The sequence below is a fragment of the Siphateles boraxobius genome, unplaced genomic scaffold (assembly GCF_051911475.1).
Source record: "Siphateles boraxobius isolate OS27281-9 unplaced genomic scaffold, OSU_SipBor_1 65, whole genome shotgun sequence".
NCBI lineage: Eukaryota > Metazoa > Chordata > Actinopteri > Cypriniformes > Leuciscidae > Siphateles > Siphateles boraxobius.
Window position 1 is genome coordinate 15,366,226 of NW_027509192.1, and position 26,570 is coordinate 15,392,795.

A 26,570-nucleotide genomic window follows, 5' to 3' on the forward strand; every position below is an offset into this window, starting at 1 on the left:
GGTTAAAGGTATAGCGGAGGATCTTTCCGAATTTTAGAGAAGACCCGCCCTCTCCAATTTTTTAAAAAATGCACATGATATGCGCCACACTCTATTTGCTCCTGAGAGGAAACGCCTATTAAACGTGTTGAGTGACCGAGGACTCAAGACATGATATGCAATGGAGAAGTAGCTTGTTGCATTTGTGTAATAAATACTATGGTGAACACATTGTAATTATCGAAAATGAACACACAAGGTTTTAGAATATTTCAGCGTGATACCATTTACCATTTGGTCATAAGGCTACTTTAGACAAATTTAGATGTTTACCGTGTCTACGCGGTGCATGACTTGTGCCAGGGCTAGCATCGCTAATCATAGCTTACATTAACTTTTACTAGCAGTGATTTTAAACGGATTTCTCCAAATAGTACGATCTTTACCTGTCTAGTCAAGTCAAGTCAAGTCAAATATATTTATATAGCGCTTTTCACAATACAGATTGTATCAAAGCTGCTTCACAGTATCAATCAAAACAACTTAACAATGTTTGTTTATTACTGGAAAAAAAGACATCCAAGTTTGGTAGAGCTAATCAATGGTATGATTGGTTAATTAATTTGAATATCCCCAACTGAGCAAGCCAAAGGCAACAGTGGCAAGGAACCGAAAAACTCCATCCAGTGACCTAATGGTGTCCTAACACCCCATCAAATGACCCAATGGAGAAAAAAAAACCTTGGGAGAACCCAGGCTCAGTCGGGGGCCAGTTCTCCTCTGGCGTTTATGAACTAGAGGCCGAATTTACAGTAACTGTAAGATAAAAATTTATATGAATGCCTGGCTAAATAGATGCGTCTTCAGTCTAGTTTTAAACTGGGAGAGAGAGTCTGAGCTACGAACAATATCAGGAAGGCTATTCCAGAGCTTCGGAGCTAAATGTGAAAATGCTCTGCCTCCTTTGGTGGATCTGGATATCCTAGGAATGACCAGAAGCCTCGAATCTAGTGATCTTAAAGAGCGCGATGGATTGTAAGGCGATAGAAGATCCGTTGAATAGACTGGAGCTAAACCATTTAGAGCTTTATAAGTCAAAAGCAATACCTTGTATTTAATACGGAACTTTATAGGTAACCAATGAAGTGATGATAAAATCGGTGTTATATCATATTTTCTTGATCTAGTAAGAACTGTAGTGGCTGCATTTTGGACTAACTGTAGCTTGTTTATTGAAGATGCAGGACAACCAGCTAATAAAGCATTACAGTAATCTAGTCTCGAGGTCATGAATGCATGAACTAACTTATCTGCATCAGAGACTGATAGCATATTACGTAGCTTAGCAATGTTTCTAAGGTGGAAAAAGGCTGTTTTTGTAACATATGAAATATGCTTTTCAAAAGACAGGTTGCGGTCTAGTATAACACCCAGGTCTTTTACTGTAGCGGATAAAGTAACAGGGCATCCTACTATGTTAAAGTCGTGCTGTGAAGGGTTTTGTGGACGGTTTTTAGAACCGATAAGTATTACCTCGGTCTTGTCTGGATTTAATAAAAGAAAATTACGCGTCATCCAATCTTTTATATCATTAACACAATCTGTCAATTTGGATAATTTAGTGTATTCATCTGGCCGTGATGAAATATATATTTGAGTGTCATCAGCATAACAATGGAAACTAATTCCATGTTTCCTTAGAATATTACCAAGTGGCAGCATATATATTGAGAATAATAAAGGGCCTAACACAGATCCCTGCGGCACTCCATAATTTGCCAAAGTTATAATCGATTTTTCTCCATTTAAGTAGACGAAATGGTAGCGGTCAGATAAGTATGACCTGAACCAGCTTAATGCTTGTCCTTGAACACCAGTGTAATTTTGTAGTCGATCTAAGAGTATTGTGTGATCTATAGTATCGAACGCAGCACTAAGATCAAGTAAAACTAGTACTGAGATACAGCCTTGGTCCGAAGCTAAAAGTAAATCATTTGTGATTCTAACAAGCGCAGTTTCAGTGCTATGATGTGGCCTGAATCCAGACTGAAACTTTTCATAGATGTCGTTTTCTTTTCTTTTCATAGATGTCGTTTTTTCTTCAGTTGGCACTGTCTAGTAGAATCTTCGCGACTGCGGCATCAGTGGGAAGCCCAACCTGTGCTTTTAGCGCACGTCAGCGTGTGAAATATTCACCCAAAATCACTCTGGTCTTGTTTCTATATTCTGCGTCCTTTCTCTTCTTATCATACACTTCGTATACATTTTTTCTCTTTCGACCCTCAGCCATTTTCAAAGGAATGGCTGAAACCGTAACTCATCACACATAATACACCTGAAAGTGTGCATTCGCAGAAAGCGAAAACTACATAGGGACGAGCACGTACCGTATCACCAGAATGATTGACACTTAGGTGGACCAATAGTATAGGCTACCCACCCGGAAAAAGAAAATCCTCCGCTATACCTTTAATGATATCAATGAGACTGAAGTTTGAGATCTTAAGGTATGGTCACATTTAACGTTTTTCTGCAAATTTTCACAGTCGAAATCCAATAATTTCAATAGTAATACACCTGACTGGATATTTTGTGTGAAACCGAAAGATTTCCCCAAGCAGATTTCACAACCAACTGAAAGCTGCTTGGTCTGACAGTGATTTCTCTGTGAGCTGTGCTTCATACATCGCTACACTGCTGACAATATACAATGGACCATTTTTCGGTGAAATTTGGTGAAAGTTCGCTAATCTGACCGTACTTCTAAAACACAAAATCTGTTTGTTATATTTCCTAATATTATTGGGGTTGTACCTATCAGCTTTATACTTCCATCTGCAAAGCAAAAACCAAAAACAAATGTCATTTCATCTCCATGGTCACTTCCAACAAAACTGGGTCTTTTCTTTTGAAGTATACTGGGAGCATGCTGGAATTCATACACATATACTGGTGCACCAGCATCTAGAAATAGACAAAATTGATAATTATTGTTGTGTATCACTGAAACAACATTCTACAAATTTAACACAGTCTTACTTCTACAGCACATTGTACAAACTCTCACCTCTGTGGAAATTCGCTAATTTGCGTGCTGGGATGTTGAACAAAGAGTCTCCTAACATCTCTCGAAAACCATCTCGGATTTTTATCCTGTCAGTGGATGTGCCCAGATACTCATTTAAAACAAGCTCAAGAATTGACTGATCTTGAACCTGAAGGGGACAAAAATAGACCAGAAATGTTATACAAAATTTGCAATAATAAAAAAGTATTTTTTAAATTACAAACTATATAGGCTAGTCTTGCAGCTTACTATCAGAGTTCCTCTAAAACCCTCCACCTCCACCAGCTCCACCTGCCTAGATCTACTGACAGTAGCAAGTCCTTACTTGCTCTGCAGCAGCAGCAATACTCAAAAGCAGCAGTGTAACAGATCTAGTCCAACAAACCAAACTATTTAAAAAGTTATTAAATTATTATGAAAGTTGTCATGATTTAATATATTTCAATCATAACAACTTTCGAAATAGTTTGGCTTTGGTGGACTATATACAGGTCCTTCCCAAAAAAATTAGCATATTGTGATAAAGTTCATTAGTTTCCATAATGTAATGATAAAAATTAAACTTTCATATATTTTAGATTCATTGCACACCAACTGAAATATTTCAGGTCTTTTATTATTTTAATACTGATGATTTTGGCATACAGCTCATGAAAACGACTCGGTTACTAACGTAACCTCGGTTCCCTGAGAGGAGGGAACGAGTATTGCGTAAGTAGCTTACGCTATGGGAAAACTCCTTTTCTCGAGAATATTGAAGTCTTTATGTAAAACGCATTGCAGCTGCACAGCTGAAAGCAATGAACGAAGGAAGCTCGGTCATTGGCTGTGCTGCGGCAACTTGCTCGAACCAATGACGGGGCGACTCTGAATGCGCGACCAATGAGCGCGCTTCGCGCCCGCGCGCGTCACAGCCCGCCAAGATGGGCGTGGCCAAGAGCTATTTATTGGGCACCCCGTCATGAGAGTTCTTTAGGTTAAAACGACTGAAGCGAACTAACCAAGCACAAGCACGGCAGCTTACGCAATACTCGTTCCCTCCTCTCAGGGAACCGAGGTTACGTTAGTAACCGAGCCGTTCCCTTTCGAGAGGTCTCTCCTATTGCGTAAGTAGCTTACGCTATGGGAACACCATGCAAAACGCTGTGTGTGCTGAACTTCGCCTTATGATAGCCAGAGGCAGGTGCCTGAGCTGAAAAGCAAAGTTATCATCCAACTAGCTGGCAGAGGCGAGCTTTATATGTGGGAAAAATACAGAGCGGCTAGAAGGCGCTCAGTGTGACACAAGCACATACATAATCTAGATACGAACTCGTAGTTCAACTAGTATCATGCTGATAGTACATTGGAATGCAATGCCGGGACCTGTAGGTTGTAGAACCTGATAAATGTGGACGGTGAGGCCCAGCCTGCCGACCATGCCCAGGAAGAAGCCACACTCCTGGTGGAGTGTGCTTTGACTCCCCAGGGGCATTGAAGTCCCTTAGCTTCATAAGCCAGCGCTATAGCCTAAACTATCCAGTGAGAGATTCTCTGCTTTGAAACGGCGGAACCTTTCGTATGGCCGCCAAAGCATACAAACAGTTGTTCTGTCTGTCTGAATAGGGCAGAACGCTCCAAATACACTCTGAGAGCCCTAACGGGGCAGAGTAGATTAGCGTCGTGTTCGTCTGCTGGAGACGATAGCGCAGTTAGGGAGATAACCTGTGCTCTGAAGGGAGTGGTGAGCACTTTAGGAATATACCCATGTTTCGGTCTAAGGACGACCCTGCAGTCGTTAGGTCCGAATTCTAGGCAGGCAGCGCTTGTCGAAAGCGCGTGCAGGTCGCCCACTCTCTTGACCGAGGCGAGTGCCAGCAAGAGCGCAGTCTTGAGCGAGAGCTGTTTAAGGTGCATGGTTCGGAGTGGTTCGAACGGGGGCCCTTTAAGAGCGTCTAGGACAGTAGCTAGGTCCCAGATCGGCACTGAGGGGGGGCGTGAAGGGTTCATCCTCCTAGCGCCCCTTAGGAAACGAATAATTAGGTCGTTTCTTCCCAATGGACGTTCCATTACAGGGTTGTGTGACGCTGTGATGGCCGCCACATATACTTTGAGCGTGGAGGGGGTGCGGCCCGCCTCCAGAAGCCCTTGTAGAAAAGCGAGTACGTTCGTAATCTCGCATGTCTCAGGGTTCAGGCCCTTGGCATTACACCAGTCACTGAACACTTTCCATTTCTGGGCATATAAGCGTCTCGTGGAGGGCGCCCGCGCCTCAGCGATGGTTTTTAGCGCTCCGCTCGTGAGGTTCCTGGGAACCCGTTGAGGGGCCATGCATGAAGGGCCCACAGATCGGGGCGGGGATGAAATATCATCCCGCTGGCCTGACTGAGGAGGTCTGGCCTCAGTGGAATCGGCCGTGGTGCAGATTGCATTTGCATCAGATCTGGAAACCATGTTTGGTTCTTCCAGAGTGGGGCTATCAGAAGCACTGCGTTTTTCTCCTCTCTGACCCGACTGATGACCTGTGGCAGCATCGCGATCGGGGGAAAGGCATATAAGGGGCGGCTCGGCCAGCTCTGGGCGAGCGCGTCCGTGCTCTTCGTGAAGAAAAGAGAGCAGTGCGCGTTCTCCTTGGAGGCGAAGAGGTCGATCTCCGCTTTGCCAAAGGTTTTCCATAACCATTGAATCGTCAGCGGGTTGAGAGCCCATTCTCCTGGGAGAATCTTGTCTCTGGATAGCATGTCTGCCCCCTGGTTCAGGGCGCCTGGCACATGCGCTGCTCTCAGCGAGCGCAAGTTGTGCTGGGACCATAAAATGAGTCTCCTGGCCATTGAATGCATGGAGCTCGACCTGAGTCCACCCTGGCGATTTATGTACGACACTACCGTCATGTTGTCCGTTCGGACCAGGACGTGTTCGTTTTTTAGATGTGGAAGCAGGGCTCTGAGAGCCAAAGCGACCGCTTTCATCTCCAGACAGTTTATGTGTAGGCGCTTCTCCGGGTTTGACCAAAAGCCGGAGACAGGCCTGCTCTCGTAAAGGGCCCCCCAACCTATTTTGGAGGCATCTGTCGTTATCATCTTTCTCCTTGTGTTCACACCCAGACTCACGCCTGACTGGTACCAGTCGGCGGCTTTCCAGTGCATCAGGGCTTTTATACAGCCGTGGTTCGCTCTGATTAAAAAGTGGCCCGAACGCCACGCGTGAGTAGGGACGCGGCTCTTGAGCCAGCGTTGGAGAGGGCGCATATGCAACAATCCTAGCTGGAGTACGGCCGATGCTGAGGCCATGAGACCGAGCATCCTCTGAAACCGCTTGACGGGGGCGCGCGCGCCCGCCCTGAATGATGTTGCAAGGCCCCGGATGGTGAGCCCGCGCTCTGATGAGAGACGCGCTGTCATTTGCATCGAGTCTAGAACTATTCCCAGGAAAGAAATCCTCTGGCTGGGAGATAGTATGCTTTTTGCAAAATTGATTCTTAGACCCAGGCATTCTAAATGGCTGATAATCCAAGATCTGTGTGTTATTAACTGACTCTCTGATTGTGCTAGGACCAGCCAATCGTCGAGATAATTCAGTATTCGCACTCCCCTTCGTCTCAAGGAGCCAGGGACAGGCCGAACGGAAGTACTGTGTACTGGTAAGACTGTCCCTCGAAAGCGAATCTCAGAAACGCCCTGTGATGAGGCGCTATTGGAATGTGAAAGTAAGCATCTTTCAGATCCACTGAGAGAAACCAATCTCCTGGGCGTACTTGCGCGAGGATATGCTTGGTTGTTAACATTCTGAACGAGCGAATCATTAGTGCTTTGTTCAGGTGTCTGAGATCTAGGATGGGGCGGAGACCACCATCCTTTTTCGGGACGAGAAAATAGCGGCTGTAAAAACCTGCCTCGCTCATAGAGGGGGGAACAGTTTCCACAGCGCCCTTTTCTATTAGTTTGCGCACCTCGGTGCGTAGAACCTGTGAACACTCCTTTCTCACTTTCGTCTCGACCACAGTCGTAAAACGTGGTGGTCTGCGAGCGAACTGGAGCGAGTATCCGTGCTTTACTATATTCAATACCCATTTCGGCATATCTGGAATGTTTTCCCATGCCGCTGCGTGTACAGATATGGGCTGAATACAGGCTAGGGGCGGGCCGCTGTGACGTAGGGACCCGGCCAGCGAATCGCCTGAGCTCGTAGCTCTCAGAGGCGCGGGCGCGCGCTGAGCAGCTGAGTGAATGGGCGCGTGTGTGCTTACAACAGCGCGCGCTATGTCTGTAAAACTCGCAGCCTGAGCTGGGGTTGTGTTTGACACTGTAAGGACAGTGTTTATAAGTGGGGGTGCATAAACAGTGGTAGGCACACGCGTCACTTTTATAATGTTTCCCGCTTTTACTGGGGATGAATTCATAACTGTGTGAACAGTGCTTGTGTGTAGTGGTGCGTACATGACCGTAGGCACGTGATCTACATTCATGGGGCGCGCAGCCTGAGCTGGGAATGAATTTGGCACTGTTTTGACAGTATCTGGGAATGCACACTTTGTGGACATGTGAACCCTTAGTGACACAGGCAGAAAAAGACTCTTTTTGTGTTTTCTGTGCGTCGCCGTAAAAACGGCGTTTGTTTGCAGGTGAGCGAGCTCTGTGACTGGCCCATTGACTGCTGTATGGACATTTCCAGCCGCCTGTAAGGGGACTGGGTAATGTTTGAGCTTTTGCAGAGAGAGTGGTCCGGCTTTTGCGAGACACGCACTCTCTCTTCTCATTCCTGTGGCTAGGACGGCTTTCGAGGCTCAGGGTTCAGCACAATCTTGGACCGAGGACCCCGTCGCTCAGGAGGCGGCTTGCGGTTGTGGGAGCGCGAGCGGCGTCAAGCGTCAGCATGAGGCGCGGGCTGAGAGGCGGTGGGAGCTGTTCTAGCCCGCTGCGGCTGTGGCGGTCTCTGTCTGCTCTGCGATGAGCTGGAGCGCTTGGGCAGGAAATGGCGCATAGCTTGTGAAGCGTTCTGGGCCTCAGTGAAGCGTTCGGTGAAACCTTTAACCGCCGGTCCAAACAGCCCGCTGGTGGAGATAGGTGCGTCGAGAAACGGCGCCTTATCCGCGTCCTTCATCTCCGTCAGAGTCAGCCACAGATGGCGCTCGAGAACAGTCAAATTAGCCATGGCGCGGCCAATAGACTGGGCGGTGGCCTTCGTGGCTTGCAGAGCTATATCAGTTGCGCTGCGTAGGTCCTTAAAGGCTTCGGGTTCGGGGCCAGACTCGTCCATAGAGCGGAGAAGCTTAGCTTGGAACACTTGAAGTACCGCCATTGAGTGAAGCGCTGATGTAGCTTGGCCGGCGGCGGCGTAAGCGCGACCGGCGAGAGCAGAAGTAGTGCGGCAGGGCTTCGAGGGGTGGGAAGCTTTGGCTTTCCATCCGGTGGTGAAGGGCGGGCAGAGATGATTGGCCACGGCCTCCTCGAGGGGCGGCGTTCCCTCGTAGCCTCTTTCCTTCGCGCCGTCCACAGAGGAGAGCGACAAAGAAAAAGAAGGCTTCAGACGCGCAGAGTGGGGGGCTTTCCATGACTTGGTGAGTTCGTCATCAACCTCCGGGAAGAAGGGAGAAGGCCTTTGCCGAGGGGCCTGCTGGCGCCTCTGCAGAAAACACTCATCCAGTCGGCTTCGGGTTGGTTCTTCGGGAGAAGACCAATCGAGCCCGAGGTCCTCTACGGCCTTCGAGAGGACGCGGATAATCTCCGTATCCATGGTGGAGCCCCCGCTCGTGCTAGCTAGCGTCGACGGGGCGGGGTCGAGATTGGAGCCCGGCCAGTCGTCCGATGCAGCGTCGATGGACAAGCTGTCATCCATTCCCCCATCGTCCTCGGACGCGCCGAAAGTCACAAGGCCCACCGCTCTGCTAGAGGGGTGTGGGTCCGGCTGGGTGAACTGAACCGGCGGTGGGGAAGGTAAGAGCGGCGGTGAAGCACGCGGAGACTGGCTCGGCGTGACGTCACTGAGCTCCGGTTCAGGAAGCTTTTTCTTAGTGCGCGGCTCAATCAGAGGGGTGGGGGCGATGGGCTCGCTCACGGCGAAAGCGGCGAGGCGAGCCCGCAGTGCGGAGAGACCCAGGTCATCACATTCCGGGCATCCGCCCTTGGTCAAAGCAGCTTCTGCGTGGTCCCGGCCCAGGCAGCGAGCGCAGATGATGTGACGATCCCCGTCCGGGAGAAGGTCTCTGCACGACGCGCAGGAAGGCATTTGAAACAACGCCTCAGAAAATTGCTCTTTTACAAGTGTCGTGGGGCGAACAGATGTAAAGATACTTGCGTGTGTGGCACGCCGAATGGCTCAGTAGGATGGCGTTCGAAGGCGGCTGAAGGTGCCGACGTCCTCGTATCAATCCCGCTGGTATGCTTTTCGACGGCGGCGAAGGCTTCAATAATCCGGAGGATCCAGCGAAGAAGGTGTTCGCTGAAGGAGATTAAATCTAAAGAACTCTCATGACGGGGCGCCCAATAAATAGCTCTTGGCCACGCCCATCTTGGCGGGCTCTGACGCGCGCAGGCGCGAAGCGCGCTCATTGGTCGCGCATTCAGAGTCGCCCCGTCATTGGTTCGAGCAAGTTGCCGCAGCACAGCCAATGACGGAGCTTCCTTCGTTCATTGCTGTCAGCTGTGCAGCTGCAATGCGTTTTACATAAACTTCATGACTTCAATATTCTCGAGAAAAGGAGTTTTCCCATAGCGTAAGCTACTTACGCAATAGGAGAGACCTCTCGAAAGGGAACCCAAAATTCCTATCTCAAAAAATTAGCATATTTCATCCGACCAATAAAAGAAGTGTTTTTAATACAAAAAAAAGGTCAACCTTCAAATAATTATGTTCAGTTATGCACTCAACACTTGGTCGGGAATCCTTTTGCAGAAATGACTGCTTCAATGCGGCGTGGCATGGAGGCAATCAGCCTGTGGGACTGCTGAGGTGTTATGGAGGCCCAGGATGCTTCGATAGCGGCCTTAAGCTCATCCAGAGTGTTGGGTCTTGCGTCTCTCAACTTTCTCTTCACAATATCCCACAGATTCTCTATGGGGTTCAGGTCAGGAGAGTTGGCAGGCCAATTGAGCACAGTAATACCATGGTCAGTAAACCATTTACCAGTGGTTTTGGCACTGTGAGCAGGTGCCAGGTCGTAGTGAAAAATGAATCAGATGGAAGCAAGAAGTGTTCCAAAATCTCCTGATAGCTAGCTGCATTGACCCTGCCCTTGATAAAACACAGTGGACCAACACCAGCAGCTGACATGCCACCCCAGACCATCACTGACTGTGGGTACTTGACACTGGACTTCAGGCATTTTGGCATTTCCTTATCCCTGGTCTTCCTCCAGACTCTGGCACCTTGATTTCCGAATGAAATGCAAAATTTGCTTTCATCCGAAAAAAGCACTTTAGACCACTGAGCAACAGTCCAGTGCTGCTTCTCTGTAGCCCAGGTCAGGCGCTTCTGCCGCTGTTTCTGGTTCAAAAGTGGCCTGACCTGGGGAATGCGCCACCTGTAGCCTATTTCCTGCACATGCCTGTGCACGGTGGCTCTGGATGTTTCTACTCCAGACTCAGTCCACTGCTTCCGCAGGTCCCCCAAGGTCTGGAATAGGTCCTTCTCCACAATCTTCCTCAGGGTCCGGTCACCTCTTCTCATTGTGCAGCGTTTTTTGCCACACTTTTTCCTTCCCACAGACTTCCCACTGAGGTGCCTTGATACAGCACTCTGGGAACAGCCTATTTGTTCAGAAATTTCTTTCTGTGTCTTACCCTCTTGCTTGAGGGTGTCAATGATGGCCTTCTGGACAGCAGTCAGGTCGGCAGTCTTACCCATGTTTGCGGGTTTTGAGTAATGAAACAGGCTGGGAGTCTTTAAAAGCCTCAGGAATCTTTTGCAGGTGTTTAGAGTTAATTAGTTGATTCAGATGATTAGGTTAATAGCTCGTTTAGAGACCCTTTTCATGATATGCTAATTTTTTGAGATGGGAATTTTGGGTTTTCATGAGCTGTATGCCAAAAACATCAATATTAAAACAATAAAAGACCTGAAATATTTCAGGTGGTGTGCAATGAATCTAAAATATATGAAAGTTTAATTTTTATCATTACATTATGGAAAATAATGAACTTTATCACAATATGCTATTTTTTTGAGAAGGACCTGTATGTACAATTGAAGATAAAACTCTCTTACATCAGGATTAAACATGGTAAAAAACGGCACAATCTGCTCTATGTCCATCCCATCTGTCCATCCTGGAGGTGCAAAGAACTATGGAAAAACATTTGCTAAATGTGAATACACTGTAAAATACAGACTGAAGTTCTAATTTTTGGAAAAACAAATCTCATGTTTGTATTTTTACAAATTTTAAAAGTCAAGAAGTCTGTCTTTACATTTGGCAGAATATGTCCACCCTCATCATTAGTTATTCCGGTGATCAGAGGCACTTTATTAAAATGTTGGGATTGAAGAAGATCTGCTGCAGGATTTGGAAGGAACTGGCCATCCACTGTCACTCCAAAATGTAGCTCTGGATGCTCCTGTTTCAGAAGACAACGCATTGTTTAGTGCATAGGTGGACTGTTTGCATACATTTATGAATGTTCACAGAGATTCAATAAGAAAGACTAGTATTTGGACAGACAGACCTTAGCAATTGTCAAGATTTCTTCTTCTGTCAGCTGCATTACACAGTCAACAATCGTCTTTGTGCTGGAAATATCACAGCCAGATAGATTTCCTACAGCCTAGAGAGAAACAAGTGATATTTACATTAAATTTATTTCATTTTTACTACAGAAAGTTCTAAATGAATTTGTTTAAAATTTGAACAGATGTAACTGACCTGAGCTAATGCAAGAGGGTTTGGTCTCATGAGGGCATCCATTGCTGCTGTACCGCTCTCTGCGATAGCGTGATGGAAGAGGTTTGCAGATAATGGTGATAGAACCTATGAATTTTTTTTAAGAAATGTTTTGGTTTAATGACATAATACTAATTTTTTGACTGAAAATGCTTTAAAGTCTTAATGGAATATCAGCCTTTGGGGTTTCGCTAATATGTAAACTATGAAAACTGTTAGAAAGAGCTAGTGACTAAACCTTGTAACTGCATTGGCTTCTCAATGTTTCAATCAAACCTTATAACTCCACCCCGCCTCTATCATGAATGAAGTGCCCGGTTGGTGACCACTGCACTACACCATGCTGACCAATGCCTGCCTATGCGCTTGTCACGGATGCACACAAATGAGTGAAGATCTAAATGCAGTTTATCAGGGTAATCCAAAATCATACGTCAGCCAGGCAAAGGTTCAAAATCCATAAAGCAGTCCAAAAACAAGAAACAAAACAGACCTCCAAAGTGTAGTGACATCTAAACAAGGAATCAACAACTAACACAGACCCAGACAGGGTATAAATAGTCAGGTGCAAACAATGTGAATGGGAACAGCTGTGTGCAATGATCAGTGATGAGTTCAGGCAAAGGGTGATGGGAAATGCAGTTCATGACAAGGGTGACGATCAGGGAAAGAAACCTCTAGTGAAAACCTAGGGAAAACAAACCAGACACTGTGACATAACCCCCCCTCTACAGAGCGGCTACCAGACGCTCCAAGACACGGCGGCCAGGGCGGTGAAGACCCCTCGGGCAGCCAGGGCGGTGAAGACCCCTCGGGCGCCCAGGGCCGTGAAGACCCTTCGGGCGGCCAGGGCGGTGAAGACCCTTCGGGCGGCCGTGGAGGTGGAACAGGAACAGACACCGGCTCGGGCACAGGAACAGACACCGGCTCGGGCACAGGAACAGACACCGGCTCGGGCACAGGAACAGACACCGGCTCGGGCACAGGAACAGAAACAGGCTCGGGCACAGGAACAGACACCGGCCCGGGCACAGGAACAGACACCGCTCGGGCACAGGAACAGACAGGCTCTGGTAAAAGACAATGCGTAAAAGGTGGAGACAGCCCTCTTGGCCATAGCTGGACTGATGGTGACAACGGTTGGTACAGGAGAGGGTGGAGCGGAGAAAGCCAACAGAGAGGCATGTGCGGCTCAGACACACATTACTGCAGCAACGTAGAGGGAGAGGGTAACCTCTTCAACGGTGACCTGAGGAGGCTGCTCAGGGACAGCCTCCGTGAAGACAGCAGGCTGTTTGGGGGCGGCCTCTGGGTCTTTAGGGGTGATGGACGCCAGCCTCCTCCTCTTTCTCCTTTTATGGTGATGAGGTGGTGTTATTTGGCTTACCAACTCTAGGGGTGCTACCGTCTCTGGGCTGGACGGGACCAGCGGTGAAGACTCTGTGCTGGACGCGACCAGCGGTGAAGGCTCTGGGCTCGACGGGACCAGCGGTGAAGGCTCTGGGCTGGACGGGACCAGCGGTGAAGGCTCTGGGCTGGACGGGACCAGCGGTGGATGGAGCTCTGGGCTGGACGGAACCAGCGGTGGACGGAGCTCTGGGCTGGACGGAACCAGCGGTGGACGGAGCTCTGGGCTGGACGGAACCAGCGGTGGACGGAGCTCTGGGCTGGACGGAACCAGCGGTGGACGGAGCTCTGGGCTGGACGGAACCAGCTGTGGACGGAGCTCTGGGCTGGACGGGACCAGCGGTGAAGGCTCTGGGCTGAACGGGACCAGCGGTGAAGGCTCTGGGCTGGACGGAACCAGCGGTGGATGGAGCTCTGGGCTGGACGGAACCAGCGGTGGATGGAGCTCTGGGCTGGACGGAACCAGCGGTGGATGGAGCTCTGGGCTGGACGGAACCAGCGATGGATCCATTCATGGTCGAGTCCTTCTGTCACGGACACACACAAATGAGTGAGGATCCAAGTTCAGTTTATTAGGGTAATCCAAAATCATACGTCAGCCAGGCAAAGGTTCAAAATCCATAAAGCAGTCCAAAAACAAGAAACAAAACAAGACAGACCTCCAAAGTGTAGTGACATCTAAACAAGGACTCGACAACTAACACAGAAACAGACAGGGTATAAATAGACAGGTGCAAACAATGAGAGTGGGAACAGCTGTGTGCAATGATCAGTGATGAGTTCAGGCAAAGGGTGATGGGAAATGCAGTTCATGATAAGAGTGACGATCAGGGAAAGAAACCTCTAGTGAAAACCCAGGGAACACAAACCAGACACTGTGACAGCGCTGTGAAGGTCACCAAGCACAACCTTGTCAGGCTTAAGCACTGAAGTACTTGATGGGCCTCGACCCAGAGAAACCTAAATGCATCAGCAACCAAATAAGACACATCCTGTGACACCACAGCCATGCTACCTAGAAGCTCAGTGTTATAGACTCCAGGAAAAAAACCAAAGCCTCCATGCTCAGCTGTTTCTGAAATGTGAACTCTTGTATTAAACCAGTCTGAGCCACAGCTGCAGGACAGCCCAGAGCCCATAAGAGCAGAGCTAACAGGGGAGACTAGACATAACCTCAGCTAAATCCATAGCACTACATCTAGCTGCCAAACCAAGCAATAGATCAAATGCAGTGTTGCTCAAAGCAGCTCTACATATAACGCTACCAGGACTGAACAAGCCTAGGGGAGCAGTGAAACGAAGGGAGCATGCAAAGAAAGAATTCCTCAGCTTCCAAGAATAACTATAGACTAATGGACTGAAGAAGCAACAGAGAATGGTTTGCAAACTGTGATACAACCACTCAAAGCCCCACTGCAACCTTGGAGTAGCCTGGGGACAGGGATCAACCCATTCACCAGGAGCATAATCCTGCTTCAAACCCAATATGACAATTTGGGGAGGACAGCAAGTGAGAAAGTAGAATTTTCCATACTCAATCTCAGCTGTCAAGCTCTACTCGTGCTCACCCTGCTAGGGAGCTCAAACCTTCTTCAAATCCCCAAAACTCAAGCTCAACTCAACAGATGCTATTATTCCAGCAAATTCATGAAGGCAGACCCCAAAATCAGTGTAAACTGAATGGGGGGTAGCCTAGGGAGAAAGGGATAATGTTTCCTTCTTCTCTGCCAAATACTACTCCTTCAACCCTCACAGCTCTGATGTCAGAGTGTGACATCAGAGCATCAATAAGAAAGTTGTTCTAATTTTCCTTGTCACAGATGCCTCTCTGTAGCAATTATAGCAACCACTTAATGACCCATGCACAGTTCCTCCTCACGTGAATAGTTTACCAACACGGGACACACTGTACGAGCTTAACCAGATTCGTCCATGATTTCGACAACTCAATGAGAAGATCTGGGAAAAATAAAAGGCTCACTGACTTATATGTGGGGCAGCGGAGGAGTCGTATTATTAATAACACCTGCCTCAACTCTCTCTCTCTCCTCATCCAATTCCTCATAACTAGAAAGGGCACATTAAAATGCTCTCAGCCAGAAGCGCCCGCAGAGGTTCCTGAACCGAGATGAGAACAACAGAGCTAGCAGGAGAAGCCCAAAAAGAAAAAAAAATTCTGTCAGACTACTTCCCATGCTCCACCTACATTCCCCATGATCAATCCCGTCCTCGGCAGCAATGGGATCTGAACGACGAAGTGCAGACTCTCAACTCTCATCCCTCAAGAGAGAGTCAAGCAAGGGTGGAGCTTCAGAATGAATGCATTCAGCTCCCTCAAAAGCCTAACATGCTCTGTGCAAACGCTTGATCCTCATCGCTCTAAAGAGAATCCAGAAAGAACAGAACTTCTTACCTCAAATGCATTGCAATGAGCTTATCTATCTCCCTTGAGAGTTGAATGTACTCCAACAGACTCTTATCTTCACACCCGCATTCAAACAAAGCGGCTTCCTAAAGACAATGTATTCCTGTATGCCTGGGCACTCTCACGTGCTTCAGACACAGGGTTTCGCAGGACACGTCTCTGTAGCGTAAACAACTGACACAGCGAGGAGTTCCTTCGAAAAGGAACTTGCGGTTATGGTAAGGGGTGTGACATTTCCCAAACATGCTCGAAGAGGTTGACCAATCACAACACACTGGTCCATCCAACCAATCAGAGCACATTTTGCTTTTTTAAAAGGAGGGGCTTCATAGAGTCAGGAACTAAACAGAGTGTTACTGACAGATTGGTAAAAGAGGTGCTGCAACTGTGTGAAATATGTAAGAAAATATGAAAACTTATTCTATTAGACCCCCAAAACAAACTCAAGACTTTGTAAAAGGGCATAATATGGCCTCTTTAATAAATACTATAATACACTGCATGACATTTTAGAGCAGTGTTTCTCAACCTCTCCTGCAGGGACCCCCTGACAGGACATGTTTTTGTTTTAACCCTGAAATGGCACACCTGATTCAATTAATTAAAGGCTTAATGTGCAGCTGACTAATTGAATCAGGTGTGCCATTTCAGGGTTAAAACAAAAACATGTCCTGTCAGGGGGTCCCTGCAGGAGAGGTTGAGAAACACTGTTTTAGAGTCAATAAATGAAAGGTGAAAATTATCTTTTCAAAGAAGCCAATATTACAGAATATATATATATATATATATATATATATATATATATATATATATATATATATAAATAAATATATTTTAATTATAAATTCTTACATGTAAAGACACACTGACTCCTCCAGCAGACTCTCCGAAGATGGTCACTAATCCAGGGTCGCCCCCAAAGCTGTGGATGTTCTCCTGGACCCAATGAAGCGCAGCCACCTGGTCCAGAAGACCATAGTTTCCTGGCGCATGTTCATCTCCTGTGCTAAAGGGCAGAATATAATCATACAACCTAGAGACATTAGACCTCAATTGCACTGAATCAATTAAACTAATCAACCAGAGATTCTAAAGCATCACAATCATGAACTTTATAGCCATTCAAACAGATTACATGCAAGTCTGAAGTCCAAAAACACATGGCCTGCTGAATGCAAACCAAACCTAAACCTTAATAATGTTTGATGTGTCATCTTTTAATGTTACTCCAACACCTGGACAGGTAAAACGAGAAGAAGTGCTTTAGTATATTGCCAGTGATTATTTAGAACTAGACAGTAAAGTTTGTTGATAAACTTTGATGTATGTTTGAGAAAAGCTTAGTCTGAATGTTTAAAATGGTTAAAAAAAGTTTTAAAATCTTGAAGTTTGAAGGTTTTAAATATTTTCAAAGATTAAAGTATTTTAAAAAGATTTCAAACCAGCAACAAAATATGACATTAACTGTTCCATAAATGTCGTTTCTTGTGCTCAATAGCACTAAAAAAGCATAATTTTCAGGCATGACCAGCCATTGCACATGTGCAGTCCTAAGTGTGCATCTCAAAACACTGACTGTTTCTGCAGCAACTGTGACACAACAACTTTATCAATCTATCAGTCTTTTATTTAGAAGGCGGGACTTATTCCAACATACTGCGCATTCCACTTTCTCCCATTCATAGTAATATGATTGTACAGTCTTTCTATATATAAAGTCTTTGGAAGTTACATTCATGTTTTAGCATGTTAATTTTGTTAGTAGTTAAAGGTTGTTAGCACATTTCTAGTATGTTTTAGATTTAGTTGAAACTATTTTGGATTTGATTAGATCTTTATGTTGGTAACAATTAGTTTTTACCTGAAAAATCCAAGTAGGCCAAGCCTGTATTGAATCAGGACCACAACTACATCTTGATAGGCAGCCAAAACATGTCCGTCAATCATGGACGCAGAGGCCATCGATAAACCTCCACCATGGATCCAAACCATAACCTTTTGCAACATTAAAATACTATTAAATGCATAACATACATATAATGTTAACTTAAAATACATAAACATCAACCAAATCATTCACGCTTACAGGCAACTTGTCATTAGCTCCAGGTTTAGAAGGTGTGTAGACATTGAGGTAAAGACAGTCTTCTGCTGAATCAGGAACCTCCATATTCATAGACAGATTGTCCACCAAGTCTACAACTACCTGCTTATCCTGCAAACACCTGGGACAGACACAGAGTAACACAAGTGTCACCACTTGATCTCCAGTGTAAAATCTAGGACCTAAAGCAAAGGCATTGATCTACTGGTGGATTAGCTTTTATTCTCACATGAGCGGCTGTTTTGTAGCATCTCTCACTCCAACCCATTTCTCTGCAGGTTGGGGTGGTGCGAATCTCAACGAACCCACGGGTGGCTTGGCAAACGGTATGCCGAGGTAAGAATGGACGACTGTATCCTTTCCTTTTGCTTTCATGTGTGATCCTTTCATGGCCCCAGATTTGGTTTGCAAGACAGGTCCTGTGTCATTCATTTTTAAAAAAGAGAGAGATAGAGTTTAAAGCATTTATTTCACAGTATGATTTGCAATTAATTTACTACGGAGCCCGGGAAATCACTTGTGGGAGGAAAAAAAAACTATCCGTGGCGACGGTTCTGCAATCCGTCCCCTCAGTTTTTGTTAATATACCTTACCTATTTAGATACAACTTTTTGATTTTATCTATGCTACACTTCATCTGAAACTATTTTATACCTTTTAGACTAATTATTTTACATGAATTGATTTTTTTTAAATTGACATTTACTATTCCTTCTTAACTTAATCTAAAATAATTTATAATATTTTATACTAATTATTTTATCATTTGTTTTTATATTATATTTACCGGTAGGGCAGGCTATATATATTTTATTTTATTTCATATGCTATAGTTCATCTGAAACTACTAATTTTTTTATCATGTTCAGGGCCGGCCCGTGGCATAGGCGGAATAGGCAAATGCTAGGGGCGCCACTCAATAGGAGCGCCAAAATGAGTGAACGAGTGAATTTTTTTTTAGATTTTTTTTTTTACTAATACTATTTTAAAAACATTAATTCAAAATTCTACAAAATAAAGCAAGAAAACTCCACAAAAACCTAACTAAGTCCCCCGACTCCGGTCCGGCGCATCAATCAAATAGTGCTTGCCTTGAAGTGCGTCAGAAACAGAGCGCGCGCGATCAGTTTACTGTTCAGGTAATTTGTTGTGTAGCGTCGCCCCTCGCTGCATCCAATGTAGACAGCATTTCTTTCGTTTGAGGGCACTTGGACGATGACATCACTGTTTTATCCAGAGCGGCTACATGAACAAAATTATAAACGCAACAAAACTGTAAAGCTGTAAATCTGCCTTGAAATAATCTATATTGTAAAAAGCGCTATAAAAATAAATGGGACTTGACTTGAATGCTAGATGCAATGCTCTTGCTATTTGTGTTTAGGCTGTAATGTGTGTGTGTATATATATATAGCCTATATGATGCATGGGGCACCAGGTAAAATCTTGCCTAGGGCAGCAAATTGGCCAGGGCCGGCCCTGATCATGTTTATTTATTTCAATTTAATGTAGGCCTATGTGCTATAGACTAAGTTACTTGCTAAACTATTTTATCTGTATAGCCTACTAATGTTGTCATTGTTCATTTATACTTTTTTAATATATGCTGTACCTAACGTTACTCCATCTGAAACTATGCATCATATACGCATTTAATAGTGTTTCATTAAAGCAAACCCCGATCGACACACCTACTTCTATATGCACTTTCGACGGAATATCCCGTTTAGTAAACACTAAAGCAACAGCATGCATTGCTTTCTAGCGGCGTCGTCAGTGTGCATGCATGTCCGATTGATGTCAAAAAACGCGTTAAAACACGATTGCTTCGCAGTTTGTGTAAATGTCACAAGAGTTGTGTAAAAGAAAAGAGTTAGCGTTGTGCAAGTAAACGCACTCATTATGACACATTAATCTGACTTACCATCCTCTGCTTTCACAGTGTTTTGAAAAGTCAGTGCGATCAGCATGCAAAGTGAAAGCACGACAGATTCCCTCATCGCCATGCCGTGCTCAGTCAGTCCTGCAGCAGAATGGACGTTCACAAGCTCTGCAACATTTGATTACACAAATGCGTGATCTGACCATACTTTGAACTTTGTTTTGGGAACTGAGGTTGCCAGATTCTCTCTAATAAAAAACAACTATTTTAAATTGAGCTTTATATCTAAAGGAATTGTTTAAGGATTAAAAGGTATATAATGGAATAAAGAATAAGAAAGGTAAAATCAGTTCTATGTCTAATTGTAGCCTTATAGTTGTGAAGTAATCCATTTAAACGTTTTTCAAATATTATTTTATTTAAAAAATGCACACATTCACTTTTGTTTGTATACTATAGCCTAATATGTCAAAAATGTAAAGACTGAATGTCTGTGCCACGTTCTTCAAAGCTCCAGTCCGTAACTTTTTGGGGTTAAAAATTATCCAAAATAAATTTTTGAGCAAGTACATAACCGGCAAGTGTTCAAAACTTATCTGCTTGCCTTAGCTCGATTCAAAACTGTAAGCTTGTAATAATGCTTTTAATTCCAGTGGTACTAGTGGATTTCTGTGGGAAATTTGCCCAGCAACATTGCTCAAAAAGTTGCCCTATATATCATCACCTTTATATGTTGGTCATACTTTCAAAAAGTAGAATGTGTGATTCCGAATGACAAGGCACACCGGCACGGTGACTGACAGTCACATATTCTCCTCAAAACATTGGATTTATCCACGCTGTGCCGTGCCGAGGCACAACCTACGTAATGTTGATAATTCCGCGAATAACTGCAATGGCAGACTTTGAACAGAGATGGTGACAAAGAGGAAAAACTATGGACTGCAGCTTTAAATAGCAAAGTTATTTGCGCCATTTGTGCTCTGGTCTGAAAATAAGGTATGTCCAGGCGCAATGTTGACGCGTTGCTATTTTGAGGCAACTGAAATAGACTGCGCCATTGACCAACTGAAACCTGAGCTGTGAAGGCTGCGTCCTCCAAAGACCATATTTGAAGTCCAATTGCATCACAGCAGTGCGATGAAGGATGTCCCAATTCAAAGGCTGCGCCCTTCGAAGGTCACATTTAAAGGATGATTGTTTCACCACGGGGTGATGAAGGCTGTCCCAATTCAATTGCGACACCAAGGGTGCTTCTCATTTCTTATTTGTGCATCCTCGTTACCTTTCCTCGCTTCCTTTCCTAGCGCCCCAGCTCCTCCCCCTGTAGGATACGAGGGAAGGCTGCGAGGAAAGAAAATGAAGACAGAGGAATCGAATGACAGCTTTTTTATACATTGGAATACTTGATCACTCGAGCGTCACTCCACAGCGTCATAAGCAGCGCTCAAAGGATCTGCCCTTATGTTGTTGAAGTTTGTTTATTTAAGAAATTCATAATGAATAATAATAAAGCAAGATTCCCTGTTGAGATATGTGAGATGTGTGATTTATATAAACTGCACGGGTAAAGTATAAATTAAAACGATTGTGATCAATGTGAAGGGGGAGGAGAATTTGTACGTGCGTCACGTTTAGTCAATAAAACACTTCCGCATAGGACACACCTGTGTATCCTCACTCATGACTCCTCTGGAAGCCTACTCACTCCTCGATCCTCGACTCTTCGCGGTTCAATTAGAGAATTGAGATGTCCTTCAAGATGGCTGAGCTCGATCGGTTTCCGGGTCATAGGATGGAGGACGGAGGAGAGAGGAGACGAGGAGGGATATTGAGAAGCACCCCAAATGCACCCTTCGTTTCCTCGTGAAAGAAAGGATACATATGCTGCGTTCCAGTCCACTTTTAGACATGCACTTGCAAACTTCGCTGTGAAGATAGAGTGAGTTTGCAGTGTCTGAAAGAGTGAACTAAACACGTGTGGAGATTTACAAGAGTGATTTATGCACGAGTGCGGTGAGATCAAACAACTGTGTTCTCTCTGAGTTTCTGACGGATAAAATTGACCCATAACTTTGAAGATTCTTTCGAATTGATCTGTCCCCTAAGCTGTGTCCAGGTCACTGGGATTGTGTGTATGGTGCAGAGGAGAACAGCTCAACGCACCTCTATTGCCACCGTTCACGAGCACTGTACTCCAAGCCAAAGAAGGTCCAGCCTCCCTATTTCTCCCAATGGCACCGTTCTAACCCACCCAGAACGAGAGCGAAGGCTGGTAAAGTACCCCGTTTCTGTCTTCGAAGTCACTGTCGGTTCCACGAGCTTATGCAACGAGTCTGACGACGAGAGAAGCCACTGCCTGTTCCACGAGTTTATTCAACGAGTCTGCTGACGAGAGAAGTCACTGTCTGTCCCACGAGCTTTTGCAACGAGTCTGACGACGAGAGAAGCAACTGCCTGTCCCACAAGCTTATGCAACGAGTCTGACGACGAGAGAAGCCACTGCCTGTCCCACGAGCTTATGAAACGAGTCTGACGACGAGAGAAGCCACTGCCTGTCCCACGAGCTTATGCAACGAGTCTGACGACGAGAGAAGCCACTGCCTGTCCCACGAGCTTATCCAACGAGTCTGACGACGAGAGAAGCCACTGCCTGTCCCACGAGCTTATGCAACGAGTCTGACGACGAGAGAAGCCACTGCCTGTCCCACGAGCTTATCCAACGAGTCTGACGACGAGAGAAGCCACTGCCTGTCCCACGAGCTTATGCAACGAGTCTTATGACGAGAGAAGTCACTGTCTGTCCCACGAGCTTATTCCACGAGTCTGCTGACGAGAGAAGTCACTGCCTGTCCCACGAGTTTATTCAACGAGTCTGCTGACGAGAGAAGCCACTGCCTGTCCCACGAGCTTATGCATTTGTCTGCTGACGAGAGAAGCCACTGTCTGTCCCACGAGCTTATGCAACGAGTCTGACGAGAGAAGCCACTGCCTGTCCCACGAGCTTATTTCACGAGTCTGCTGACGAGAGAAGTCACTGCCTGTCCCACGAGTTTATTCAACGAGTCTGCTGACGAGAGAAGCCACTGTCTGTCCCACGAGCTTATGCAACGAGTCTGACGACGAGAGAAGCCACTGCCTGTCCCACGAGCTTATGCAACGAGTCTGACGAGAGAAGCCACTGCCTGTCCCCCAAGCTTATTTCACGAGTCTTATGACGAGAGAAGTCACTGTCTGTCCCACGAGCTTATCCAACGAGTCTCACGACGAGAGAAGTCACTGTCTGTCCCACGAGCTTATTCCACGAGTCTTATGACGAGAGAAGTCACTGTCTGTCCCACGAGTTTATCCAACGAGTCTCACGACGAGAGAAGCCACTGCCTGTCCCACGAGCTTATTTCACGAGTCTTATGACGAGAGAAGTCACTGTCTGTCCCACGAGCTTATCCAACGAGTCTCACGACGAGAGAAGTCACTGTCTGTCCCACGAGCTTATTCCACGAGTCTGCTGACGAGAGAAGTCACTGCCTGTTCCACGAGCTTATTCAACGAGTCTCACGACGAGAGAAGTCACTGTCTGTCCCACGAGCTTATTCAACGAGTCTGACGACGAGAAGAGCCATTACCCGTCCCATGAGCCACCAGGAGAGGGATATACTTACTTGAAGAACGGAAGAGTACCTACCAGCACTCCCCTCCCCGTATCGCACCAAAGCCACAGCCACGAACGTCCCTGCTCCTGCTTTTATCCCTTTTTAATTTTAATAAAAACTTACCTTTTAAACTTACCTTGGTTGTCTGCCTCTGGTGTCTGCTCCTCCGGAGTGTGGTAAATAACCCTTGGCCTTAACATCGGTGACACACACTTCAGGCAGCTCCATATACCACAATGCAATACGATTGTGACGTCACTGCAGATCTCTAATCACCATCACCACAAACAACTCTATGATATATTAATTAGATTTTTTTATATATAAAACACACCTATATACATTTGGATGCTGCATTAAACAAATTCTTAAAGGGAAAAAAATTGTAAATAATAAGACAAATCGATAGCTGATTCCAAGTGATCAAGAGCTGATTCCAAGTGATCAAAAGGATGTTCCAGTTCAGCCCATTGCAGTTTCCGCCTGAAGTGGGCACTCTTGCAAAGTAAGCAATGACGCACATCCGAGTGAACGAGGCGGAGGGAAGTTAGCAAGTGAAGGGCATGTCAATTTTGGACTGGAACGCAGCCATAAATGGATCCTTAGCGGCCTATCCTACCCCATAAGTCATTGTGCACCGGCGACGACAGCATTTTTATTTTAAAAAATGACAGACGATTGTTCTTGTCGCCTAGCATCTGTGACAGCTACCGATGACGAGCAGGAGTAACATTCGAACTGCATTTTTTTATTTTCAACTGGGTTTTATATTCAATCAATAGGGTTGAAAACCTGTGTAAATATATTCACCATGGTCCATTTATGTACATAATAAAAATAAAACACTAGCATACAAAATCGCATCAAGGTAAGATATAAGCGAACATTTGAACCTTAGCTACATTATATATATATATGCCTATGTATGTTTTCTCTTCTTTTCATATTTCATTACATTATTTACATAAGTTAACACCCAATACATTCAGGAGTCAGGACGCAGCCTCTGAATTGGGACGCAGTAAACCAGCTCTGGCCATGGTCTTGGCTAAGCCGAAAATACATGACCTGGCGGTGCCGGGGACGAAACATCCTCACCATGTCCTCCAGTAATATATAAAACATAAAAATGACAATAGCCAATTGTGGCTCCATAGCTGTTTACTCAATTATATCAAATAAATTATCAGGATGGCAACTGTACTCTCGCACCATTGCCTGGCGCCAGGAGCAGTAATCGGGAACACCTGGTTGCGCAAATCCTACGAAGTCTACATGGTCAGAAGGGGTTCAATCTTCTTCTGGCTGGCAGGAGCCGCCACTGGCATGTCACGTGACCTGTCTGCCTTGGCAAGTTTCAGAAACCATTTATTTTTGGCAGTTTTTGTGCTTTGTGTTCCTCCCTCTCTAGCTCATTTAATATGCATCTGTTGATATGATTCTGTTATTTTGTATGATTGATGTTTTGGGGCCGGTTATCCCAGTTAAAGCAGTCAAATGGACGCTCAATCCAGCCAGCTGCGGTTGAACTGCGATATAACGCGTTGCGTTTCACTCTCGCTGCAAGGAAATACATTGAGGCTTTTTTATGTATGTAATCTCATGCATTTATTATTTTGTATGATTGTCGCTTTAGAGAATTGTATCCCAATCAAAGCAGTCAAATGGCCGTGGTCACGACTGGTTGCTTACTGACGTTACTGTTGGCTGCCTCTCATTCAGGAAATTCATTGTTTGCTAGTTGTGACTATTTTAATCATTGTGTAAAAAGTTGTGTAATAATGTAGATGCAGAGTAGCCTATTAAAACGTGAATTAATCACAATGACATGAATCTTTGTCATTGCTTTGTGCATTTTCTGCGACAACAGGACAAATATTTAATATATAAAATTCTCTAGTACGACAATCATAAAAAAGAATAAATGCATGACATTACATTCTTAAAAAGAAAACAATGTATTTCCTTGCAGCAAGAGTGACAGGCAACACGTAATACTCGCAGTTCAACCTGAGCTGGCTGGATTGAGCGTCCAGCAAGCGTCAGTAAGCAACCAGTCATGATCACGGCCATTTGACTGCTTTAACTGGGATAACCGGCCCCAAAACATCAATCATACAAAATAACAGAAGCATATCAACAGAAGCATATTAAATGAGCTAGAGAGGGAGGAACACAAAGCAGAAAAACTGCCAAAAATAAATGGTTTCTGAAACTTGCCAAGGCAGACAGGTCACGTGACATGCCAGCGGCGGCTCCTGCCAGCTGAAGATTGAACTCTCACTCACATGGTGCGTCCTTCAAAGGAAGCGGCTGCATCATTCGAAGTCCGCGGCTTTCGAATGATGCAACCTTCACATTGGGACATAGGGTGCTTCTCAATATCCCTCCTCGTCTCCTCTCTCCTCCGTCCTCCATCCTATGACCCGGAAACCGATCGAGCTCAGCCATCTTGAAGGACATCTCAATTCTGGGGGAGCTGAGGCGCTAGGAAAGGAAACAAGGATGCACAAATAAGAAATGAGAAGCACCCATAGTGTCTAGGGCCCTATTTTAACGATCTAAGCGCATGGTCTAAAGCGCACGGCCCAAGTGCACTTAAAAATGGTCGGCGCACTTGGCGCATAGTCTAAAAGGGTTGTCCCTTCTAATGGGTGTGTTTTGGGTGTAACGTGTGTCGTGGATTTTTCCGTAAACCTAACTGCGTACCTGGAACCTAATTATTTTAATTGAAAACTATCACTTTTGATTGGTAAGGTCTTTAGTCTTCTTTTATTTGGAGGGCCCAGTCTTCACCCAAGCGTTTACACTTAATAAATATCCGGGGCGTCTCCAAATCGACACTTAATATCTGGCTCCTGCCGACTTCCCTAAACTCTAACTTACTTCGTTCAGAATCATCATGACTAACATATCACGCTCTGCAAGTCCCCCCTTTCATTACCCTTTGATAGTAACATCAGCAAAATATCCTGTATCATCAAAAACATTGTGAGGGGTTAATATTTCAATCAATCATTTCACAATATAACGGTTAGTCCAAATATATAGTCCTTTTACCAAAGTTATATTAAGTCAAATGTTTAGGAGGTTAGACATCGTCTCATGGCTACATCCTAGAGAAAAAGGAAGTAAGCTCAATTTAGATTTATTGTTAGAATCAGGAATGGAATTTTAGTCATCTCAGACATAGGACCAA

General features: G+C 45.4%; 1 protein-coding gene across 1 annotated transcript in view; it reads right to left on the minus strand.

Annotated features, from left to right (window-relative positions):
- ces2b (carboxylesterase 2b) overlaps positions 1-20,889 on the minus strand; it is a 45,111-nt gene extending 24,222 nt beyond the window's left edge. The window contains exons 1-11 of the mRNA XM_077211252.1: positions 19,761-20,889; positions 18,066-18,255; positions 17,819-17,957; positions 17,594-17,727; positions 16,585-16,738; positions 11,883-11,987; positions 11,686-11,784; positions 11,431-11,577; positions 11,228-11,305; positions 3,047-3,194; positions 2,794-2,943 (exon numbers count right to left, since the gene is read on the minus strand). Coding sequence (XP_077067367.1) covers positions 2,794-2,943; positions 3,047-3,194; positions 11,228-11,305; positions 11,431-11,577; positions 11,686-11,784; positions 11,883-11,987; positions 16,585-16,738; positions 17,594-17,727; positions 17,819-17,957; positions 18,066-18,255; positions 19,761-19,842 — 1,426 coding nt within the window. The 5' untranslated portion in view covers positions 19,843-20,889. The remainder of the gene's footprint in view (positions 1-2,793; positions 2,944-3,046; positions 3,195-11,227; positions 11,306-11,430; positions 11,578-11,685; positions 11,785-11,882; positions 11,988-16,584; positions 16,739-17,593; positions 17,728-17,818; positions 17,958-18,065; positions 18,256-19,760) is intronic.
- Between the last annotated feature and the right edge of the window lie 5,681 nt (positions 20,890-26,570).